This window comes from Magallana gigas, chromosome 5, assembly GCF_963853765.1.
Source record: "Magallana gigas chromosome 5, xbMagGiga1.1, whole genome shotgun sequence".
NCBI classification, from domain to species: domain Eukaryota; kingdom Metazoa; phylum Mollusca; class Bivalvia; order Ostreida; family Ostreidae; genus Magallana; species Magallana gigas.
The window spans coordinates 33823682-33844594 of record NC_088857.1 but is presented as its reverse complement, the minus strand read 5'-3'; the positions used below and the strand labels follow the sequence as shown (position 1 = coordinate 33844594).

Below are 20913 nucleotides of genomic sequence, written 5' to 3'. Positions count from 1 at the left end.
ATCAAATATCATCATAAGAAAATATTTGTGTGAAGAGCATTTTAAAGTATTCGGAAGGACAGTTTTAATTACATTGAAATTATTGGCTGTAATTGACTATATTACGATTACAAGTAATCGAAAATAATGTTGGTTGCATCAAAATGTCTTTGTGATGACAAGACGATTATTCATAATACTAGTAGATTATCCCATAAATTGGGGAAATTGTATGCATCATATTTTAATCAATTATCATTATGCAATCACAGTTATCATTGTTGCATTTAAACTGATTGCGTATAATAATTAACACTCGAAATATGCTTTAAGCATCAAAGAGCCAGTGTTAGAAATAATATGCGAATTACTATCTATTTATAAAATCTAATAATTTAAAATTTCAGGGGTAAATATTATTGATGAAATTTCAGTAAGTCGATTTTACAACTGCAGTAGAAGTGAACATGTTAAATCCAAACTTCACTCGCAGAAAACATCGATTGGTCGAGGAAAGGTATAGGATTACGGCGATTAAAACGAGCGGACTTTCCACGTGTCTGTGCTGTATAAGTATTTATGGCAGTTAAGAAAGACAACAGTTTACATGATCATGGTGGACAAGTTTAACCATGTGTTTTACGAATCAACCATATTTCTTCGCATCAGTTTTATTTCTTCCAGTATGACAGTGGCCATCTTCCTGATCGGACTCTTTACCCCTTCGTGGAAATATATAGAATTCACTCTCGACTTTAATGGATTATCCGCCAACGAAAAAATTAATTATTTAGATGAAGAAGTGAAAATGGAGGATTCCAATGTGTCCAATGTGATATATTTATACGATTCAATGCAACAAGAACGTAACTTATCCTCCTTGGGTGTAAATGACTTATATGCTTTACTTACCAAAAAGAGTGTAAATCAAAGCCTATTGCGTTCATTGGTTGATGAACCACCACCGCTTTACACAGTGCAAGTAAAAGTAGGACTTTGGAAAACAGAAGTGTGTACCCAAGTCCAGGCAGAGGAACATTGTCTTGAACCATTTGGAACGCAAGGTAAAGGTTGACATTTGATATCCAGAAAAAAAATAAGAAGAATTTACCATATCTATTGGTATTTTGCATCAATGTTTTAGTATTAAATGAAAATTACTTGAACTTTTCCACGTGGAATCTTATTCAACTATTTTGTATGTAAAATAAATTTTGCAATTCTCATTATTGTTTCAAAAAGTTTTATCGTTACATTTGCGTTAATGTGAGACACTGGTAAACTGCAAAACATCAAAAATTAGGTTGACAGACCAGATTTTTTGTATTTTTATACACATCATTCTTGCCTTTGATTTGCAATGTGCAATAATCTTCATAATTGTGTTTGCGTCTTTCGCAAAACAACAACATTGCACTAATTAAATCTTAAAAGGGACAGAAAAACACAATTTTATCAATCTATTGATTTAACATGTTTATCAAAAACATGAAATATGTTTTAGTACCTCCATTTTGAAACAAAAGAGCAAAAAAAGAAGCCCAAACCATAGAAGAGACAAACCCCCTTAAAACATTTTGAAAATTTAGAGAATAAAAGTGTGTAAATTACACTTTTAATTAATTACAGTCAGATTCAACACAATTACATTTAGCCAAATGACTTAATAAAATGAAATAAAAAGCATCGTTACAAAAGAATTTTTAAGTAACGAGTATATTCCCTGTTATTGGCATTTGCTGTGTCAATATTGCTTCATTAACTTTGCTAATAAAACATATTGGGGTTTTCCCTCTAAACCAATCCCACAAAATTGGCATCGGCTATAAAATGAAACCCCAAGTGAAAACTCAGTTTATACTAGATAATTTATGTGTGGCTCATGCTTAATTTCTACATGACAGGGTACTCTTGGATCCGCCGCTCCCGAGGCTTCTGTATCCTGGCTCTAGGAATGTCCCTCCTAACGGTGATCCTGATCCTTATGTGCCTATTCCTGTCCATCGCGGCAGACATGCTACTCACCCATGTGATGACTCTCCTAACCAGTGTCATCTCGGGTAAGCAATAGCAATATGCGCTTTATCTTAGAGATAATTCATTGTAAATCGCCTTAGCGGCTTAACGTTTAATTGTATTTCAAAACATTCATTTGACATATCACAACTGTTGTTTCCTCTTTTACTTTTTTACCATTTTTACATACATAATTCAGCTTACTTAAAGAAATATATATTTGGTATTGACTACCAATTATATTTATTAGGAGGGAAGATTTTTTTGTTCTAGAGCTGAGATTGAAATGTATTTACAATGACCTCTGAGCTGTTTTAGCCGCCAGAAATACGGTACCTTCACAGTTTTAAACTACTTCTCACCATTTCAGTCAGCAGTATAGTGGTAGGTGTCCTGATTTTCACCACTAACCACATGAAATTAGATGAGATTACAATGGTGTCAAACAACTTTGGGAAGCTTCAAGTGCCAGTTTCCAAGATATCGTGGGCATGTTGGCTCAGTGCCAGCGCGGCGCCGACGGCAGCAATGACGGTCCTCTTCCTTGGACTAAACATTGTGTTCTTTTGACAACACGGTGCCAACGATTTTAGATGAAATAAATACATATCTCTGCAAATATGTTTGCCACATGCAGCAGTCCTTCAGTGAGGAGACAAACAGAAGGAAATCCTGATAGCAGAGTTAAACTTTATTGCTCATTTGAGCTGTAAGCTCATTTATAAATTTTTTGGATACTCGATATCCGGCGACTGCTTGTCTGTTTGTCCGTAAATTGTACACTTTACACAATGCTACCTCTTCCCTAGCATTCGTTCGAGAAATTAGAGTTGTCGAAATGAAGGACCACAATCTTTCACAATTGATAAACTAACAATCAAAATCTTTAAAACAGACCACTACACCAAAAAATACTAATTTTTACATCACAATTTTCATGTCAAATTGAAAATGGGGATATGAAATAATGCCTGTAAACCTTTTTCCCAAAAAGTACAATAATACAATATGTGATATTGTTATGAATTCATACTACATTCTGTAATTATGAATTTATATACTTGTACATTTAAACTTTTCCAATTGTCTTTCAGGGCAAATGATTTTCATCTCATGAACTAGGTGAAATACATATTATGTTGGATATATAGTATATGTTTTCTAATATGGCAAATTGGTTAAAAGTTCATTTTTACACATTGTACATTAATAATCAGAATGTTGTATATCATATCATATATTTTTGTCTTATCATAATTTATATGACGTTGATCAACATATACCAATATTCTGTTTGATAGTGATACTGCATTAGATATAATTATCAATTTAAAAGCTGTAACAAGTTCGTAAATGTCGTTCATGATGTCATAGTATATCTGCACACGTAATTTTAAGTGAAGAAATATCTAAAATTGCTGTTTTGGTGTTTTACTGCTAGTGGTTTTGTCACAAACACAAACCCCTGTCTAGCAAAAAGCATCAAATTTGTTGAAAGGGTGAGATGGATTTTAATATGTTATAACATTTGCGCTAAGCCAAATAACATTTATTGGTAAAATAGATTAGTTATCAGAGAAATGTTGTTAAAATTGCTTCAACAAAAGCCCAGATTTATCGAGTATGGAATTTCATAAAGCATCATATAACAGGATAGGAACAGATTCTCGCACGTTTACTTTTTACGCTTTATGTTGTTTTATTGCAGTCTCATATACTTCGCTTTTACATTAGACACTTTTTTTAAAGACGGGCATTATCGCTCACCTGAGCATCAGTGAAAAGTCTCATGTTCATATCAAATTTAACGATGCAACCAATCTTTAATAAGTAGCGGGCAAGTAGTTCTCATCGATTTTATTTCGTCCACCATGACGAAACTAGGAGTTGAATTGGAGCAATTAGAATAACATCCAATACTTGAGTGCCAGGCACTGGTTTTGATTCACTCAATTACTCAAAAGTTCTATAACTAATGCTATGTTGCTTTATTACGCGCTGAGCAGAAAATAATTCGACAGCGATACCTTAGAGCAAAAATACTTTCATCACGTCTATCTATCTGCCATTCCTCTATATGACAAACGTTAGATTGAAAACGTATTTTTAACAGATTATTAGATGATCCGATTCAATCTTTGATCAAGATATTAACTTTATTTGTTTACGAACAATTGTCATTTATTAAAGCGCTTCCGCTGTCACTGATAATAAAAGATCATCTGTAAAAAATATCAGAGATTCAAAATCCGGAGGACTACTCTTAAGTCTTTATAACCAGAGGTATTGGCGACTAATTTTACTTGATTTGTCTTTGATTAATACTTTTTGTGCAATTAATGTCAAATAAGAAATTAGAGAACATTTCTTTCTAGATGATTGATTTTTCCTAAGAACAACATCCGTCGTTTTTCTTTTTAAAAATTTTAAAATTTAAAATGTAAAGTTTGCATTGATTTTTATACCATTGCATTGAGGCACAAAACTTAGATTTAGTTCATTTTGCTACGTATTTTTGTATCGAATAAGTACACATATAGTTCATAGACTTCCTTTTTGTGCTCATCAACCGTATTCAATAATGTCGTTTTATATAAATGTATATTCCATAAAAAAAAAATTGCAGAATATACGGACTACTTTTTTTTACTATTTCTACAGCTAAACACGTATACTTTAAGCAAATTATTGACTGTTTGTCTTATTCTTATTTTTTTTAAAACTCTATTTTCTCATACACTCCTTTGTTTACCGCTGATCCGATCCCCTTCTAGGACCATATAACTGTTTGAACAATTCAGAGTATACATTACTTATGTATCAGGACTTGTATAGTAGTATACACATGTAACAAATTGTAACGTTGTGGGTCTTGAAAATGTACTGTACCAGACTACTGTTCCGTACATTTTGCTATGTTGTACTAATACAACCTATTGGTCTTGAGATCACGAATTCAACAAATAAGAATCTTAAATAATTGTACTTTTGCTGCAGCGAAAGAAGAATTTCTTCAGAAGCTAACTCCATTTTTTTCAGTAAGAAAATTGCAAATGTTGAGGCCATTTATCAACTCTTTTCATTAAACATGTGCATTTTGCCAAGTTTTACTGAAAGTGGCCCAATGGTTCTTTAGACGAGAAAGAAAAAGTAGTTTTAAGTTTCTTGAGACGGTCAGACAGGTGACAGGCATAGAAATTGTCACACATCCAGGTTCTTAACGTCAAAAAATATTAATTGGCATATGACGTTTGTAACGTTGAAACGTGTATCTAGCAGCAATAAGTTACTGGACGTTAGCCACACACTTTCAACTGTCGCCATAGCACGGGTATACTTTATGCAGGATTAAACACAGTACACCGTTTAAATTGTGCGTTTTATTACAGTTGGAATGACTGCACGAAATTACAGATTAGATTAATGGATTTCGTTGTAATGTTAAAAACTTAGGAAATGATGATGTTTCAAACTCTATTTCTCGTAGCAAGTTAAAATCAAAATTACCATTCATGGATGTGGTAAAAATTGATTTCCAGGCCTCAAGACCATTTACATATTTTAAGCTTTCATAACTTTTGAATTAAAAAAAAATTAATCTTTTGTTTGAAATATTTAAAGGGTCATTGTCATGATTTTAGTTGAAAATTGTCAATTTTTTTCTAATTTTAATGTTTCAACAGTTTTTTTTAAGTTTGGCATATTCAAGTATGTTTTTAACCAGATATTGTCTATACAGCACTCCCTATGTAAACAAAATTATGACACGAGCTTTGTTTCCAAATAAAAAAAAATTATATCTTGCTAATTGAATAATGATTCTCAAGTTTTGGCTTATTGGAAATAGGAACAAAAGCATTGTGAACATCAAAAAATGAAAAAAATGAAATAATAATTTAAGTTTTAAGCTCGAATTGCGATCCTTTAATTAGATAGTAAAAAGAGATTTTTCAAACATTTTTGCTAAAAAAAAAATAATAATGTTCCATATTTTATATTTTACTTAGTAGTCTTAGGGTCCGGTTTATTCGGAGAGTACAAAGAAATTGAATAATAATTATGTTGTATTTTATACAATCGATTACATAACATAATCAAGGATTTGTGCTTTTGCGAACTAATTTTTTATTGTTCGAAATAATATAAAAAGTATATTTCATATTGTAGTTTTCAATGTTACTGAGTGGTAGTTCATTTAAAATTGCACAAAACAAACCTCAAGTGTATATATATGAAGAACATATAAAATATGTATAACAAACAAACTTCTACAACTCACATTCATATAAAAGACATCATTCTAAGATAAAAAATTTGGTAGAATAAGTTGATGAATGTAATTCAACTCATTTTACATATTTTTACACAGTCTGATAAGCAACAATTCAAACTTTCATAGCAACACAACGAACAAATATTGTACTTAAGATTTTTACAATGATTAAATGTTGAGTGTAATCCAAATATGCTTAAGGCAACAAGATATGTATTTTTTAAGGTCAAGATCTAGTAATTGAGGTGCCTACAGGGTTATGAAATTCAAGATATAAATTCTTTCAATGATGCTTCATAACAATATCTTTGTTTCATAGGGTGTACCGGGGCTTAAATTTTTGGTAAACTCAATTAAAAATCATGTTTTAAACAACCATTTTCAATGAAATATGAAGGATAAAAGCAACAAATCTCGGAGTTTTGTCCATTTTTGACTTATGAAATATATCTAGAATGCCTACAGTCTCTCCAAAAACGGCATTAAACAAGCTCTTGACCTCTTCTTTAAAATGATGTCAAATTGAATATAGGTACCGGGATCACTTTTCACGTGATTGAAGATAGAATGTCAAAATATTGTTTTATTTTCTATATAATTCCTTTAAAACTGCAAAATACGGGAAAAGATTCATCAAAATCAATTATGACGTCATAATGGTTCTAGCCCATAAAAGACACTCTTGAAACATTGACTAGATCTTGACCTTAACTGATATTTTCCTGGCAAAACGTGTTATGAAAATAATTCTACTTGTAACTAAATTTAAAACATTTTGAATGTAAAAATGTAAGAAGCACAGAACGAACATATTTTCATCTTGTCTCAATCTGAGCCCCTTAAAATTGCTTTCCAAATCCATTTGACAAAGAAATGTTCATAAACCTTAATCTGGTGTGGTTATTGATGTAGTAAGCTAAATTTTACAATAAATAGCCGACAGGAAAAATGCGGCTAATAACCCTTAATGTTCTGCCAAAGGTTAAAAAGACTTATTTTGCAATTTATATTAATTAATCATATAACGATAACCCGTTTAAATTAGAAAAATCAACAAAAATCTACGTTGATTACTTTTTTTGGCAAGTTAGACCATCTCATCGTCATGTAATTTTACCAAATTATTTTTTGTTTGATAAATTTCCAGGAATTGTACAAAATGGTAAAAATTTCATTATTGTTGTTACGAGTAAAACAATCTATGGAATAAGTACGATTCTAGTTTTAAAATTTTGATCTTTCGGTTATGTTGGATTGTTCTCTTGTTTTGTAGAAGAGTTGTCATGGGATGTCTATTTGCACTCTAGCAGAATATGACGTCAGATATGGCGCTATTTTACAAATAATCCGAAATTACATTTTTTGGACAAGCAGTATTGTCTATCATTTACAAGTCTTGGATATATACTTATATGATGAAAATATCTTTGTTCAAGTTTGCGCTGATTTTTACCACATGGAAAACTAGTTGTGAAAAGCGATGGGAATGCATTGGAAATATTGGTCAAATTTATCATATCATGTGTTTCTAAATTAAAAGCATTCACATTAATTGGAAATCAGGACAAAATCATATGAGTATTTCTACAAATTATTTGTAAATCTAAATATAAAGAAATAATATATATCTCAGTTTAGAGCCCTTATCATATTTACATATATACGTATATAGTCATATCGTAAATAGGTACAAATAATTGGCTTAGTATTTGTCATTGAACAATCAACTTTGTTTCAAACAGCTTAGAAAGCCAATGATCGATAACGCTTTGTTCCTCAATCCGTTAATATCATTTAAATTATTAAAATTTCAGGGTAATAGAAAAATTTACGAAGCATAGTCGACCAAAATAAAAATATAAAGGTTTTATGGAAAATTTCAATTTTGTAACCAATTGCAAACTATATTTTTCGACATATCAACAGTCATTTGAATAAAGGATGAAAAGATCAGATGAACCAAATGGTAAATATGCAGTGGTGTAACTAAGGTCAAGGTCAAGCTCGTATGATGTCCCTACGTGCACGTCGGCCTCTTCTCTCGGGAGGCGGGATATTCGGTTTGGTGTGTATGTGTTTCATGCAGGACGTGCAGACTTCCCCAATACAGCTGTCTGGCACAAGGACCAATAGCAGACCCAGGGTAGAGAGTACCACCCCAGAGAACTTCATCCCGTTAAAGGTGCGGCTCCGCCAAATGTAGTCCGAGACTTGAAAAAGACGCATATATGTTATCAATGAAATATTGTGACAGTACAAAAGTCTGGTTTTTGATAATTGAATTAAAAAAAACCGCACATATATTATCAATGAAATATTGTACAGTACAAAGGTCTGATTTTTAAAAATTGTTTAAAATTCTACTCTATGATTACTGATTTTTGCAATGACGTCCATCAATCTTAACTGTAGATTTAAAAAGGGCATGCAATATCATGGGATCGAAGTTTTTAAAATTCACGTAATTTTTTACCCAAAGAATTTAAGTACAATTTTTGGATTCATAAGAGATACTCCTAACTGGCTATGAATAAATTCTTGATCATTTGTAATATCAGATATGTATAACGTCTAATGCATAATGCACTTTAGAATACTAATTACGATTCTACCTATTTACAATGATGTTCTGTTAAATCGTTTTGAACTATACAGATTCATTTATTAGCTTGTTTTTGGTTACTCAACTTATGAACTCTTTCAAATGCGTAATAAGCTTCTATTTCTGGTATATCTGTGACGTGATGATAAAGAAATACCCGTAAGCTCTGTTGTATAACTTGGATATTACAGTAGTTCTTGCACAATTTTCAATTATAAACAAGAAGACAGACACACAGTTGATCTATTTATGAAATTAAAAAAAAAAACATTACGGAGCTTTTTTTGGTGGATCATACGCGGTGTATGAATGTAGAAGCGGACACTGAAGAGAAAAAAAAACCAACATCGTCGGCAGGTTTTCTCTCCTCTTATAACTATCTTTATATCGCGCATAATCCACCAAAGAAAGCAAAGCAATTGATTTTTTTTTATATCTACGTCTCTCTTTCAATCGATTTTAGTTTGTTTTCTTAAAATAAATGAAAGAGATTAAAATATATATATCAGTAACTTACGAAGACGGAATTGTAAGTATTCAAATAAATAACCTATTTGAACATGAAAAATCATCGAATTTCAAGAATTTTTTTCTTTTCAGTGGGTAGTTTTGCTTTTTTTGTTTGTTTTTGTTTTTTTTTTTGTTCTTTTATTTTTTCCCGTTGGTTTATTGGTTCATGCGCATGCAAATTGCACTTGAACAAAACTTTTTAACAAACAGGTTAAATTTGGTTAAGTTTATAAACTTTTCAAAAATTATAATATTTCTTAAATTTGCTCTGTGGATGCTCACTTAAAAATAGTTTTTTTTTTCAATGTTCACGAATATAAACAGTTCCAATAAATACTTTACACAGGATTGAATATACATGTATATCATATTAAAAATTGATAATTTGTTTAAACCTACCCCCACACATTGGTATCGCCACCACCATTCCGAGGCCCGTGACCAAATCATTGGTCAGGCACTCAGTGTAGTTTGATAAAAATTGAAACACTGAAATAAAATAGAACTTGATTTCAAACACATACGAATTCAATGTATCTAATTTTCAAGCAATTTCATCATTAATTTGATAATTAAAATACAGTTTAGGATATGAATGTATAAGAAAGAACTCATTGATTTTTTTTTAGATACGTCAACGGATTTTTAAAATCCATGACAAAATCTGAATTTATTTCGCATCTTTCGTAAATCTGTATTCCTGCGATTTTTTTGTTGTTGCGCAAACAGAATGACAGCGTATAGATGTGACCACGGGAGGCAGATAAAGAGCTTATTAAAACACATCATTAGAGAGGAAAGAAGCATATATCAAATACGAGTACAAAGCAAACTAACGGAAAGCCCCACACAAAAAAAAACAATGATTATTTTTTTTTTCAATCATGACGTCCACTCCTCAATTCTTTTGAACGCAAAACATTCAATGTTCCATCTCTAATTACAAAAGTCTCAAATAATTGTCAAACACATGCCATTCTTTCTTTTATAAAAAGAAAACCCTCAATAACGACGCATGACGCAGTTCAAGAGAGTTACACCTTCGCCTTTGTTTATGAATGTTTTCCCTTTATACTCGGCATTTACGTATTGATATATAGCAATTTCAGACCATTCGTATTGGAATACAGCATCCTTACCAATCATCAAGGCAGCAACTCCAAAGAGAACATTCCAAGGCACGCTGGATTTCACGTATTCCAATTCTGTGTATTGTAAGATGATTATCACTGGCCAGAGAGTAAGAAGATTTCCAAGTCCTTATGGGAAAAAAAGAGGCATGTCATAACAATCAGTATGATAGCGCTATACTGTAAAAATGGGGATGATTTGAAAGTAAAGTTAATTATCAAGGAGATGATTGATATGAAATGAATTGTTATAATAAATGATAATTGGTATTATTTAATTAAAAATCATCCTTTGAATTATAAATCACACGCCTAATAAACACAATTTTCAATTAGTGTCGTTTAGTATCACACACATATAGTTTTAACAATTAAATGTATTCAGTTGTTAAAAATTAAAAGCATGCGGTATTGTATAAATTAAACCATACATATATTAAACAATATGCATGAAAAAGTATTTATAACAAATGTATAAATAAAAAATGAAATATTAATTATCAGAAAATTAAATCAGACAACAGATAATGATGTTTCATTTTCGTTTAATAACTCTTACATATCATTTTGACCATAATTTAACAGAAACAATTATATTTTATTGGGTGCATACAATAATAATTTATTGGGTACATGTATATAAAATTATATTTTATTGGGTACATACAATTATATTTTATCGGGTACACATAATTATATTTTGTATTCAGTTAAAGTTATCTCTAGGCGAAGGACCATGTTAAATCATGTAAAGAATGTATAGGATTCTGGTCGGCACAATATACTAGTATGATAAAATTAATCACGATACACTCAGGTACATTGTATGATGAACGTCAAAGCATTGCAATTGTACCTGGTAAATCATAATAACCAAAAACCACCTGTCTCATTTGACTGAGTTCTTATTGGAGATCAATATGGATGTAAAAGGAGGATTGTAAATTAATATCTCTTACTGTTCCTCTTACCCATGATGGATAAAAACATGGAGATCTGACCAAAGCTCACTCGACCAATCCATTTCTTGTAAAGAACCTATGCTCGGTAGAAAGAACAATGGAGATCAGTATCACGTTACGTTGTCAGTTTCTCTACAACAGTTGGTATAAGAGGTGATGCAAGACAGATACATATACAATGGTATCACAAAGACAATGGTGCATTGTCAGCTTTCTCAGTTTTAGATCTGACAAAAACTATTACGTTACGTATTTATTTCTCTACAAAAAGTTTGAATAGCATGTGATGTAAAGATTCATGTACATTGTACTATTATCACACAGGTGGCGCCTTTCACGATTTCTAATCTGACAAGAATATCGAATATCTGAAAAATACACGTACAAGTATCGATGTACGTAATTGTTAACATTACACAGATTAATCCTCAATTGATTTATATTTGTACTGTTTTGCCCAAACTCATATGTCTCTATTAGGCTTGACATAAGGAACTTGTGATATACCATACAGAACCATTGAATTAATGACTCAGTTTGTGAGTTTAATCAGTTGCGAAATCGTTTAGGGAAAAATCAACTGTTCAATTTTTATATTGAAAGTTTCTCAACATCAACGAATAATGATTTAATTCGAAAAAATGAAAACGTTTAAAAAAAAATGGTAAAAAAATGTTTTGTTTTATATTTATTTATTTTTTTCAATATTATTTATTATTATTTATTTCACGTTTGAGCAATAAGCTCATCAGCATTAAACATAATAACATTTATAAACATATGCGAGGCACGCAAAATGCGAAGCCAGTAGGCTTCAGAGTCTCTGCAGAGCTTGCGCTCTCGCTATGGAGAACAACATACAACTTTCATATATGTTTACAACATATAAGATATTGTAAGATACAATAAATATATATAATACTGGAATTATGATTTACCAATTGTAATAGAAAAAAAATTGTATAATTTTAACTAGAGCAATGAATTTCTGAACATAGTTGCATAGTGAAGATATTTACCAAGGTTACATGACTCTTTGGTATTGTTTGAACTTAATAACTGAACAAGTTTGAACACAGATGGTTTTTTAACATAATAATTCTTAATGTATCTTGATCAACAATTAATCAGCTTTATTTAAACCATTGTACTTTGTTTTCTGTTTTTGATACCTATGTGTGTAGCATTTTAAATTATGGATGTGAAGTTTGGGGTTCCCACAAGGGACAAGATATTGAAAAGGTCCACCTTGAGTTTTTACGCTTTGTGCTTGGTGTCCGGAAAAATACTAATACAACTATGTTATATTTCGAGACTGGGCGTCTACCCTTATATCTTATTCGTATATATCGAATGTTTAAGTTCTGGTTTAAATTATTACAGACAGAAAATTGTATATTAAGAGCTGCTTATGGCTGGTCATATTGTATTTGTGAAAACGAAAAACAAAATTATCAAAGCTGGGCAAAATTTATTAAGGACCAATTATATAATCTGGGACTTGGCTACATGTGGAATGGTCAAAATAATTTAAACAGTCGTATTTGTTTACCAATTATTCAGAAAAGACTTAAAGACAACTTTATTCAAACGCTGCATGGCAAGATGCAAATAGAAACAAAATGTTTTATTTACAAGCACTTAGTTGATAATTTTTGCTTACAATACTATTTAGAAAAATCAATACCAAGGTTGTATAAAAAATGTATTTCCAAAATGAGGTTGTCCTCACATAATTTGCTTATTGAAACAGGTCGACATAAAAATATACCAAGAGACAAAAGATTTTGTAAAACTTGTATAACAGACATTGAAGACGAATATCATTTTATACTTGTATGTCCAATGTACTTAGCATTACGATCAAAGCTCATAAAAAAGTATTACTGGTGTAAACCATCCATGTACAAATTAATACAGTTATTAAGTGTTAACAATATTAAAGAATTGTGTAATTTAGGAAAATTCATTTACAAAGCCCTCACACTCAGAATGGTTTGACTATATAAAGTGTCATTTGCTGATTTCAATTGTTATTACTATCAATATATATATAATATATGTGCTATTTCATCCTCCAAATACAAATTATTCTATAGATTTGTAAGGACTGACCGTCCATTATTATTATTATTTATTCATGTATTGTTCACATTTATACATGTAAGTGCTATAAGACGTATGTCTTTGCAATAAAGAAATTGAATTGAACCATTGAATCTTAGTGAATTGTAAAGTGGGCATTTTAACACAAAGTGAAAAAATATATAACGTAAGAGTCTTACCTTGAAAACGGCAAGTGCTGAAGACGAACAGATGGCCAAAACAACGCCCCAGGTCGAGTGTGATCCGAATCCATCAGCGTAAGCAAAGAGGACAACCCCGGAGATGGAGAGGATGAGGGCAAATATCTGTCAGTAGATATCGACACAGCCTGTTATCGTCGGACTGTTTAGAGGTTTTTGTTGTGACGTGATTGCATCGACAAAAACACATAAGGGACATGAATGAAGATTGTTATATTATATGTTGTTCTTACAAACAACTCTGTATATATACCCTAAGGAGGCTGGATTGTCAACCAATGACCCATTTGATCTATCTTCAAATTTTATATATAATCTTCTTATCAATTAACAAAAATTTTATCGGTAATTGAAAATTCCAAATATTTCAACGTTCAAATCGGAATTTTCCCCATTATCTTAATACAAAGCTCTCCTACTTAAGGAGGTAGATATAGCCTAAAACGTCTACGACCATCCAACCCTTGTAAGTTCTTGTAAAATGTTCAAAACGAATCATGACAATTCAGACTGGATAATAGGATTTCAATATACAATATCAGAGTTCAAAGCTAAAAAAAAAATTGAGAGTTTTTTTTTACGAAATAATAGTCTTTGGCTAGCAAAATCATGTTTAAAATCTAAAAATGAATCTGAATAGCAGACCACGTGGCCTACTGAAACGGATGTTTTTACCCTGAGTGGTACGAATTTCTCAAACAAAACAATCCATGACAGCATGTAGACAAAGGTGTGATTGGTGGTCAGTAGAGCGGAGATGTCTGTGGTCTCCAGGAAACCCGGGTCCAGTGACCGGACGTATGTGTATCCCGTCAGCCCCCACAGGAAACACAGTGTGATCGTCTTATACACAAAGCGACCGACATGGAAATCATAAGGTCCGTAAATATGAAGATTCTCTCTGAAAGAATCAGACAAACAATTTCTAAATGTAGGTCCTTCTGATCAAATGCTGCCAAGGACAAGATCTTCAGTTTCTTGATGCGATATCATTCATTACCCAATTTTCATGCACTGTAGATTGTGTATTACTATTGAAAGCTATTTTTATCCCAATATCGTTCCCCGTTATAAGACACGGACAAGAATACTCTGTCTGTGACATGGACATTTATCAAACTAATAAACTTTAAATTAATATAACATCAAAGATATTTCTTATGATAGCTTAAATTATTTAGTATCGTAATGTTCATTTGTATTCATTATAGCCTACTGCCTTTCTGACATATTTTAATTTTAGCAATAAAAATATAAAGTAGTTATAATACATATTTTTTTTGTTAAATATAAGATATGTCAGAATGACACTACAACAAACCTGAAAGTTTGTCCGACAGGAAAGTCCCCCTTGGACACAAGTAGTTCGATGCCCACATACATAGGATAGAAGAAAATTAGCCACGATGACCAAAAATACAGACACAGTAGAGGCGAGAGGAACTGGCCAGGGATGTAGGTTTCCCGACAGAGCTGGGCGCTCGCTACCCATGTGATGGCCAAGCAGAGGACGATGGCGCAGGCCATGGCAAACTTTTGTTGGGATTTGCCATTTCTGCACAAACAGCAAACGCCGCTTTTGGGATCTGGTGTTACTTCAGTATTGGCAAATGATGACTCGCAGGTAATGTCCGTTCGTTCAACTGAAAATTTAAAAATTAAGTTCATGTACATACTTCCAAAAATATGAACAAATCTCTTACCCCTGTCAATGGTTATATTCTGTTTGCTCGCTTAAAAAAAAAAGAATCTGAATACACGGCACCACAAATATTCCGGTAGCTTAATCAACATGGAAATGATTACGTCATCATACCCCCTTCCACAAAAAATACACTGAATGAAAATCTTGTAATAACTCAAATACATGGACATACTCATACTCCAAGGAAACATCCTCCATCTATCGGAAAACAAATTCTATTAGTAGAAATACACATGACCGTGAGGTTTTAATTATTTTCCCCAGAAATTCGATTTTCTACTACACAGATGATCCTCCTGCCAATGTTATCATTTACATGTGAAAGATTAATGTAGAGAAAAGTGTACGTTGACCAAAATGATGAAGCGGAAAAACCCGACAAAAACAACTATATTCCCTCAAAATACTTGGTGAGACTAAGGAAAACCTGTGAAATACTGTTGCCAATTAATATTCTGTTATTCTTTTTATGTAGAATATACATTTTATTGAATACGGTTGATGAGCACGACAAGGAAGTCTATAAACAATACGATACAAAAATATGTAACAAAAATATGTAACAAAATGAAAACTTTGTTGTGCTTCCCAATACAATGGTATTCAAATTAACGCAATCATTACATTTTAGATAATTAAAAAAAAAACAAACGACGGGTGCTGTTTTTGTGAAAAATCTATCATCTGAAAAGAAATGTTCTCTAAATTTTTATTTGATATTCAGTGCACAAAAAATATTAATCAACGTCAAATCAATTAAAATTAGTTGCCAATACCTCTGGTTATAAAGACTTTAGAGTAGTCCTCCGGATTTTGAATCTCCGTTATTCTTTACAGATTAATTTTTATCATCAGTGACAGCGGAAGTGCTTTAATAAATGACAATTGTCCCTAAACAAATAATGTTAATATCCAAATCGAATATTGAATCGGATTCTTTGTTATTTGGTGTTTGTGCTATCATTATCGTTGCATCTGTCAGCTGTTCGTTTGTCGCCCTTTGGCGAAAGCCAACTTGAATAATATGTTATAGAAAAAAATAACAGATTTTGATTAATATACAGTTTGAGATGCTTATCAGATAAAAAAAAATATTTAATAATTTAAAAAACTGATTATATGGATATTGAAAATGCAATTTATATAACATTGATGATGATGATATATTATCATGGTCTCTCTGTTTTAATGGTTAGTTAATAATAATTTTTAAAAAATTGTTTTTTTTTTCAGAGAGAGAGAGAGAGAGAGAGAGAGAGAGAGAGAGAGAACGCAATTAGTGAACCTTACAGCCAACTTGATATTTGATTTTCAAATATTGTCCTACGGATTCTAATTTAAAAAGTACTTATTTCTAATTACATGTACATGTACATTTTTATACTCTCAGAGACCATAATCGTATCTTAATCTTATAATTATTCTTTCTTTCATTTCATACCGAAAAAATAATCGTGAAAAGATAACTGATAGGTGAAATGACGTTCCATTATTATGGTATATTTTAGCTGATGGAGAAATTAAAACAAATCTTCAGTGTCAAGTCCTTACACGGTGTAATGAATCATTTGTACATTTGCAATGACTCTACATGCAAAGGCTTTAACAGTGTGTTGTCAATGGATGATTTAAATGCGAAAACCCGACATCTCAAAGAAAAGCTCTCGATAAAAATGGAAATGGTGATGAGGATTCGCATGTTAATCCCCCATTAGAAGCAGCCGTTGTTCTCAAAACTGGCAAAATAACGAGGCGTGGCCTTTTGTTGATAAATCTTAGCAGGATGATAACCGATTGTAAGTCTCCTAAATACGCATGTAAAAATCATAAGCAAAATCTAAAAGGAATGGAAATCAATATCAATTCCACATCGTAAGCTTGTCTACGGATTATGCATTAAGAATAAAATCACAAAGAAAAAAAACCCATAGATGATATAGAAGCATCACAAAAAATACAAGATACCAATAGCACATATATCTGAAATTTCCCATTAAGGATCTTTGCATAATCCATAATTTTATTTTGCTTTATTCTCAGATTGTGGAGACATAGACATGCAGACAAAATGGAAGAAATGAATCAAAAGGGGAGAAATCATACCTTCTATGGCGCCACTTCCTGCCATTTTCTTTAAGGTGGACTATCTGTCAACAATTTATTGCGAAAATCCATGAACATAGCAGAGCGTATCACATTTCTTCATCACATGTCCGTATATCCGGCAGAAAATGTTATTATAAAAAAAAACCTGTGAAACACATCTCTGGTATATTGGAAAGTAAGTGGTTTGAAATTAGAATCGACAATAATTACCCGGTGTTTTTCTCCTGCAGAAGAAAAAATGTTAGCTTGGCATTAAAAAGAAAACCATTATAACCACATCTACATAAAAAAAAAGATGCGGCGGAATCTGAAATACACATTTCTACCTGAATTAAGGGAATTTGTATTAGATTTGTCAGGGTTTTCTGATCAATACAATTTAATCACATGACGACAGATCGCTAGTGAGCACGACCAACGCTAGGATTTTTGCAATACGCCTGACAACGTGAAAAAACTATCAAGCTTTCATTCCTGTTTAATTGGTTTTTTTTTTCTTGTACAATTTATTATAAAATGTTTAAAAGTGTTTTAAGTTTGATTGTCAATGGCGGCCTGCCAACCATTTAGAGACTGTAAAGCGTGTGTAGAACCAAATTGTAGGAATACAATTGCCAAATAAATATATTTCTTAATAAAAGTCTGAGAAAAGTGTCTTCAAAAATCAAAGGCAATATTTAGACTATTTACGGCAATTATTAGATATTATAAAGGTTTTTGGATTGACGGGCATATCGAGCGGTGAGCAATATACAATGTGTCACAACCATCAAAACGCAATCTTTGATCATTAATGATGATACCCTATTAAGTTAAAGTTTGATTTTTTTTTTAAATAAAATTCATCATAATAATATTGTAAATTAATTATTTTTTTTGAAATCCATCATCCATTTTGTTTGTTTTATTTGAATTATTTTTAATTCTTTAAGAAGATAAAAAAAACATGTATATATTAAAAAAAAGGGTGTCTTCTGTGTTTATGAAAAAAGGTGCCCAGATCAAGTTATTGACAAAAGCACAACCGCGAGCAGTGAATAATCGTTATGCCTTCACCGTTCCGCCGCCGTGCTAACACATTTAATACACAACTTTTACAGTGACTGCGTATTCACATTTTGAATAGTTTTATCAATGCAATGCAATGCGAGGCCGACGTGCACATGTTATGCGACATTGCGATTTCCAGCGTGTTTTGTGACTGTGTTTACAATTGTGAACACTGCGACAGCGTGTTGTATTATGTTGTGTTAGTGCGAAAGCGTGTTGTGTTATGTTGTGTTAGAGCAACAGCGTGTTGTGTGATGTTGTGTTAGACAGCGTGTTGTGTGATGTTGTGGTAGTACGTGTTGTGTGATGTTGTGTTAGTAAGCCAACGTGTTATGTAATGTTGTGTTAGTGCGACAGCATGTTGTGTGATGTTGTGTTAGTGCGACAGCGCGTTGTGTGATGTTGTGTAAGTGCGACAGCATGTTGTGTGATATTGTGTTAGTGCGACAGTGCGTTGTGTGATGTTGTGTTACTGCGACAGCGCGTTGTGTGATGTTGTGTTAGCGCGACAGCGTGTTGTGTGATGTTGTGTTAGTGCGACAGCATGTTGTATGATGTTGTGTTAGTGCGACAGCGTGTTGTGTGTTGTTGTGTTAGTGCGACGCGTGTTGTGTGATGTTGTGTTAGTGCGACAGCGTGTTGTGTGATGTTGTGTTAGTGCGACAGCGTGTTGTGTGATGTTGTGTTAGTGCGACAGCGTGTTGTAAGATGTTGTGTCAGTGCGACGCGTGTTGTGTGATGTTGTGTTAGTGCGACAGCGTGTTGTGTGATGTTGTGTTAGTGCGACAGCGTGTTGTAAGATGTTGTGTCAGTGTGACAGTGTACGTGTTTTGTGATGTTGTGTTAGTTCGACAGCATGTTGAGTGATGTTGTGTTAGTGCGCAAACGTGTGGTAAGATGTTTTATTATACTTTCATGTTAAATACTGAAATCTGATTGTTTTAGACGCAGGTGATAATCCGTTCTATTACCCTCAGCGTTAGCAACACACTTAGCAACGGGTAACACAACGAATTGTTACATGCGCGTAAATTATGCGCGTACGGTTCGCCGTAGAATTCACGTCATTTCTATATAAAAGCAATATAAAAATTCTCTAAAATTAAGACATTCAGTATAATAAAATAAATAGTGCCTGTTTGGGAGGGTAACAGTTGAAATTGACATCCCTCAAAAATCATTGTCAACCTCCGCCTCGCGTCGGTTAACAATGGTTTCCTCGGGGTGTCAATTTCAACTGTTACCCTCCCAAACAGACATTATATATATAGTGTTAATGCGCCAAACGTGTTGAAAGATGTTGTGTTAGTGCGCCAACGTGTTGTAAGATGCTGTAAGTGCGACAGCGTATTGTGTGATGTTGTGTTAGGGCGACAGCATGTTGTGTGAGGCTGTGTCAGAACATTTGCTAGTTAGAGAACCGTGGTTCCATGGGAAATTTGAGCGCAATCTCGTGTTGTGTTAGGTTGTAATAATGCAACAGTGAGTTGTATGTCGTTGTGTAAGCGCAACGGCTTGTTGTGTTATGTTGTGAAAACGCGACGGTGTGCTATGTGAGGTTATGATCAGGCGACTGCATCGTGGGGTTGTGTTTATTTTCTTTCAGCATTCTCTCATGTTTTGCTAAAGGCCAGCTCTGCGGCACAGGAAGAGGTGATGATGTGGAGACTCGTTTACCCTAAAATTTAATTAGCTACAAGTCTAATAAGATTCAGTAATGCAACTGGGTATATAAACACCTGAGTGAGAATAGATTTTATCGAACAATCTATACTACTATATTAAAATAATAGACTCGACTTTTTGGTCTTTAAGACCGAGAAATCGGAAGAATACTGTCATTTGTTTTATATATTTTAAACATCATTGGTACTTGAAGATTACCAATTTGTTTTTATTTTTTCTCAGTTATGCTTCGCTAATTAATAATCTACGAAAATTCCTCAAAAAATCCCGGAAATCACTTGGATTTTTTGGATTTTACAATCTTGCGCTTGCGCAATACATTCACGCTAACGGGATCTTTCGTTTATGTTTTCACAACATCACATCTGCACAAATACATGAAATTTTCATTGGACTTTTGCTGTATATTCTGTTCATATATATTAATAATTTCTTATGAGAGAAAGTATAAAATAACAAATACATATTTCAACTAAGTATATACTGACAAAAATATTTGATTACATGCAAAAAAGTAACATTATATTTAATAGGAGAGTGAAGATAGAATATGTTTTATCGTACGGTAAAAATGAATAACGTCCTCCT

At 32.5% G+C, this 20913-nt stretch overlaps 2 protein-coding genes across 3 annotated transcripts; one reads left to right on the top strand and one right to left on the bottom strand.

Moving 5' to 3' along the window:
* Positions 1-184: 184 nt before the first annotated feature.
* Positions 185-2880, top strand: LOC105338927 (uncharacterized). The gene is made up of 3 exons (XM_011444237.4): positions 185-1043; positions 1884-2039; positions 2366-2880. The coding sequence occupies exons 1-3, from the start codon at positions 587-589 to the stop codon at positions 2563-2565; spliced, it is 813 nt and encodes a 270-aa protein (XP_011442539.2). The 5' UTR covers positions 185-586; the 3' UTR covers positions 2566-2880.
* A 3082-nt stretch (positions 2881-5962) lies between these two features.
* LOC105338937 (solute carrier family 35 member F3) lies at positions 5963-17921 on the bottom strand. 2 transcript variants are annotated; one of them, XM_011444260.4, is made up of 8 exons: positions 17587-17921; positions 15100-15421; positions 14454-14679; positions 13758-13883; positions 11482-11548; positions 10520-10639; positions 9780-9869; positions 5963-8478 (listed from the first exon to the last, which is right to left on the bottom strand). In XM_011444260.4, the coding sequence occupies exons 1-8, from the start codon at positions 17609-17611 to the stop codon at positions 8267-8269; spliced, it is 1188 nt and encodes a 395-aa protein (XP_011442562.3). In that variant the 5' UTR covers positions 17612-17921; the 3' UTR covers positions 5963-8266. The 2 variants fall into 2 exon arrangements, with proteins under 2 accessions (XP_011442562.3, XP_065941391.1); XM_066085319.1 differs by lacking the exon at positions 17587-17921 and adding an exon at positions 15656-15781.
* Positions 17922-20913: the final 2992 nt, after the last annotated feature.

Bases quoted from the DNA above. Each gene is read 5' to 3' on its own strand.
- LOC105338927 (XM_011444237.4), top strand. From the start codon at position 587: ATGATCATGGTGGACAAGTTTAACCATGTGTTTTACGAATCAACCATA. The intron at 1,044-1,883 runs GTAAAGGTTGAC...TCTACATGACAG, and splicing joins TGAACCATTTGGAACGCAAG to GGTACTCTTGGATCCGCCGC. The intron at 2,040-2,365 runs GTAAGCAATAGC...TCACCATTTCAG, and splicing joins CCTAACCAGTGTCATCTCGG to TCAGCAGTATAGTGGTAGGT.
- LOC105338937 (XM_011444260.4), bottom strand. From the start codon at position 17,611: ATGGCAGGAAGTGGCGCCATAGAAG. The intron at 10,640-11,481 runs GTAAGAGGAACA...TTTTCCCATAAG, and splicing joins CATGTTTTTATCCATCATGG to GACTTGGAAATCTTCTTACT. The intron at 8,479-9,779 runs GTAGGTTTAAAC...GTCTTTTTCAAG, and splicing joins GGCGATACCAATGTGTGGGG to TCTCGGACTACATTTGGCGG.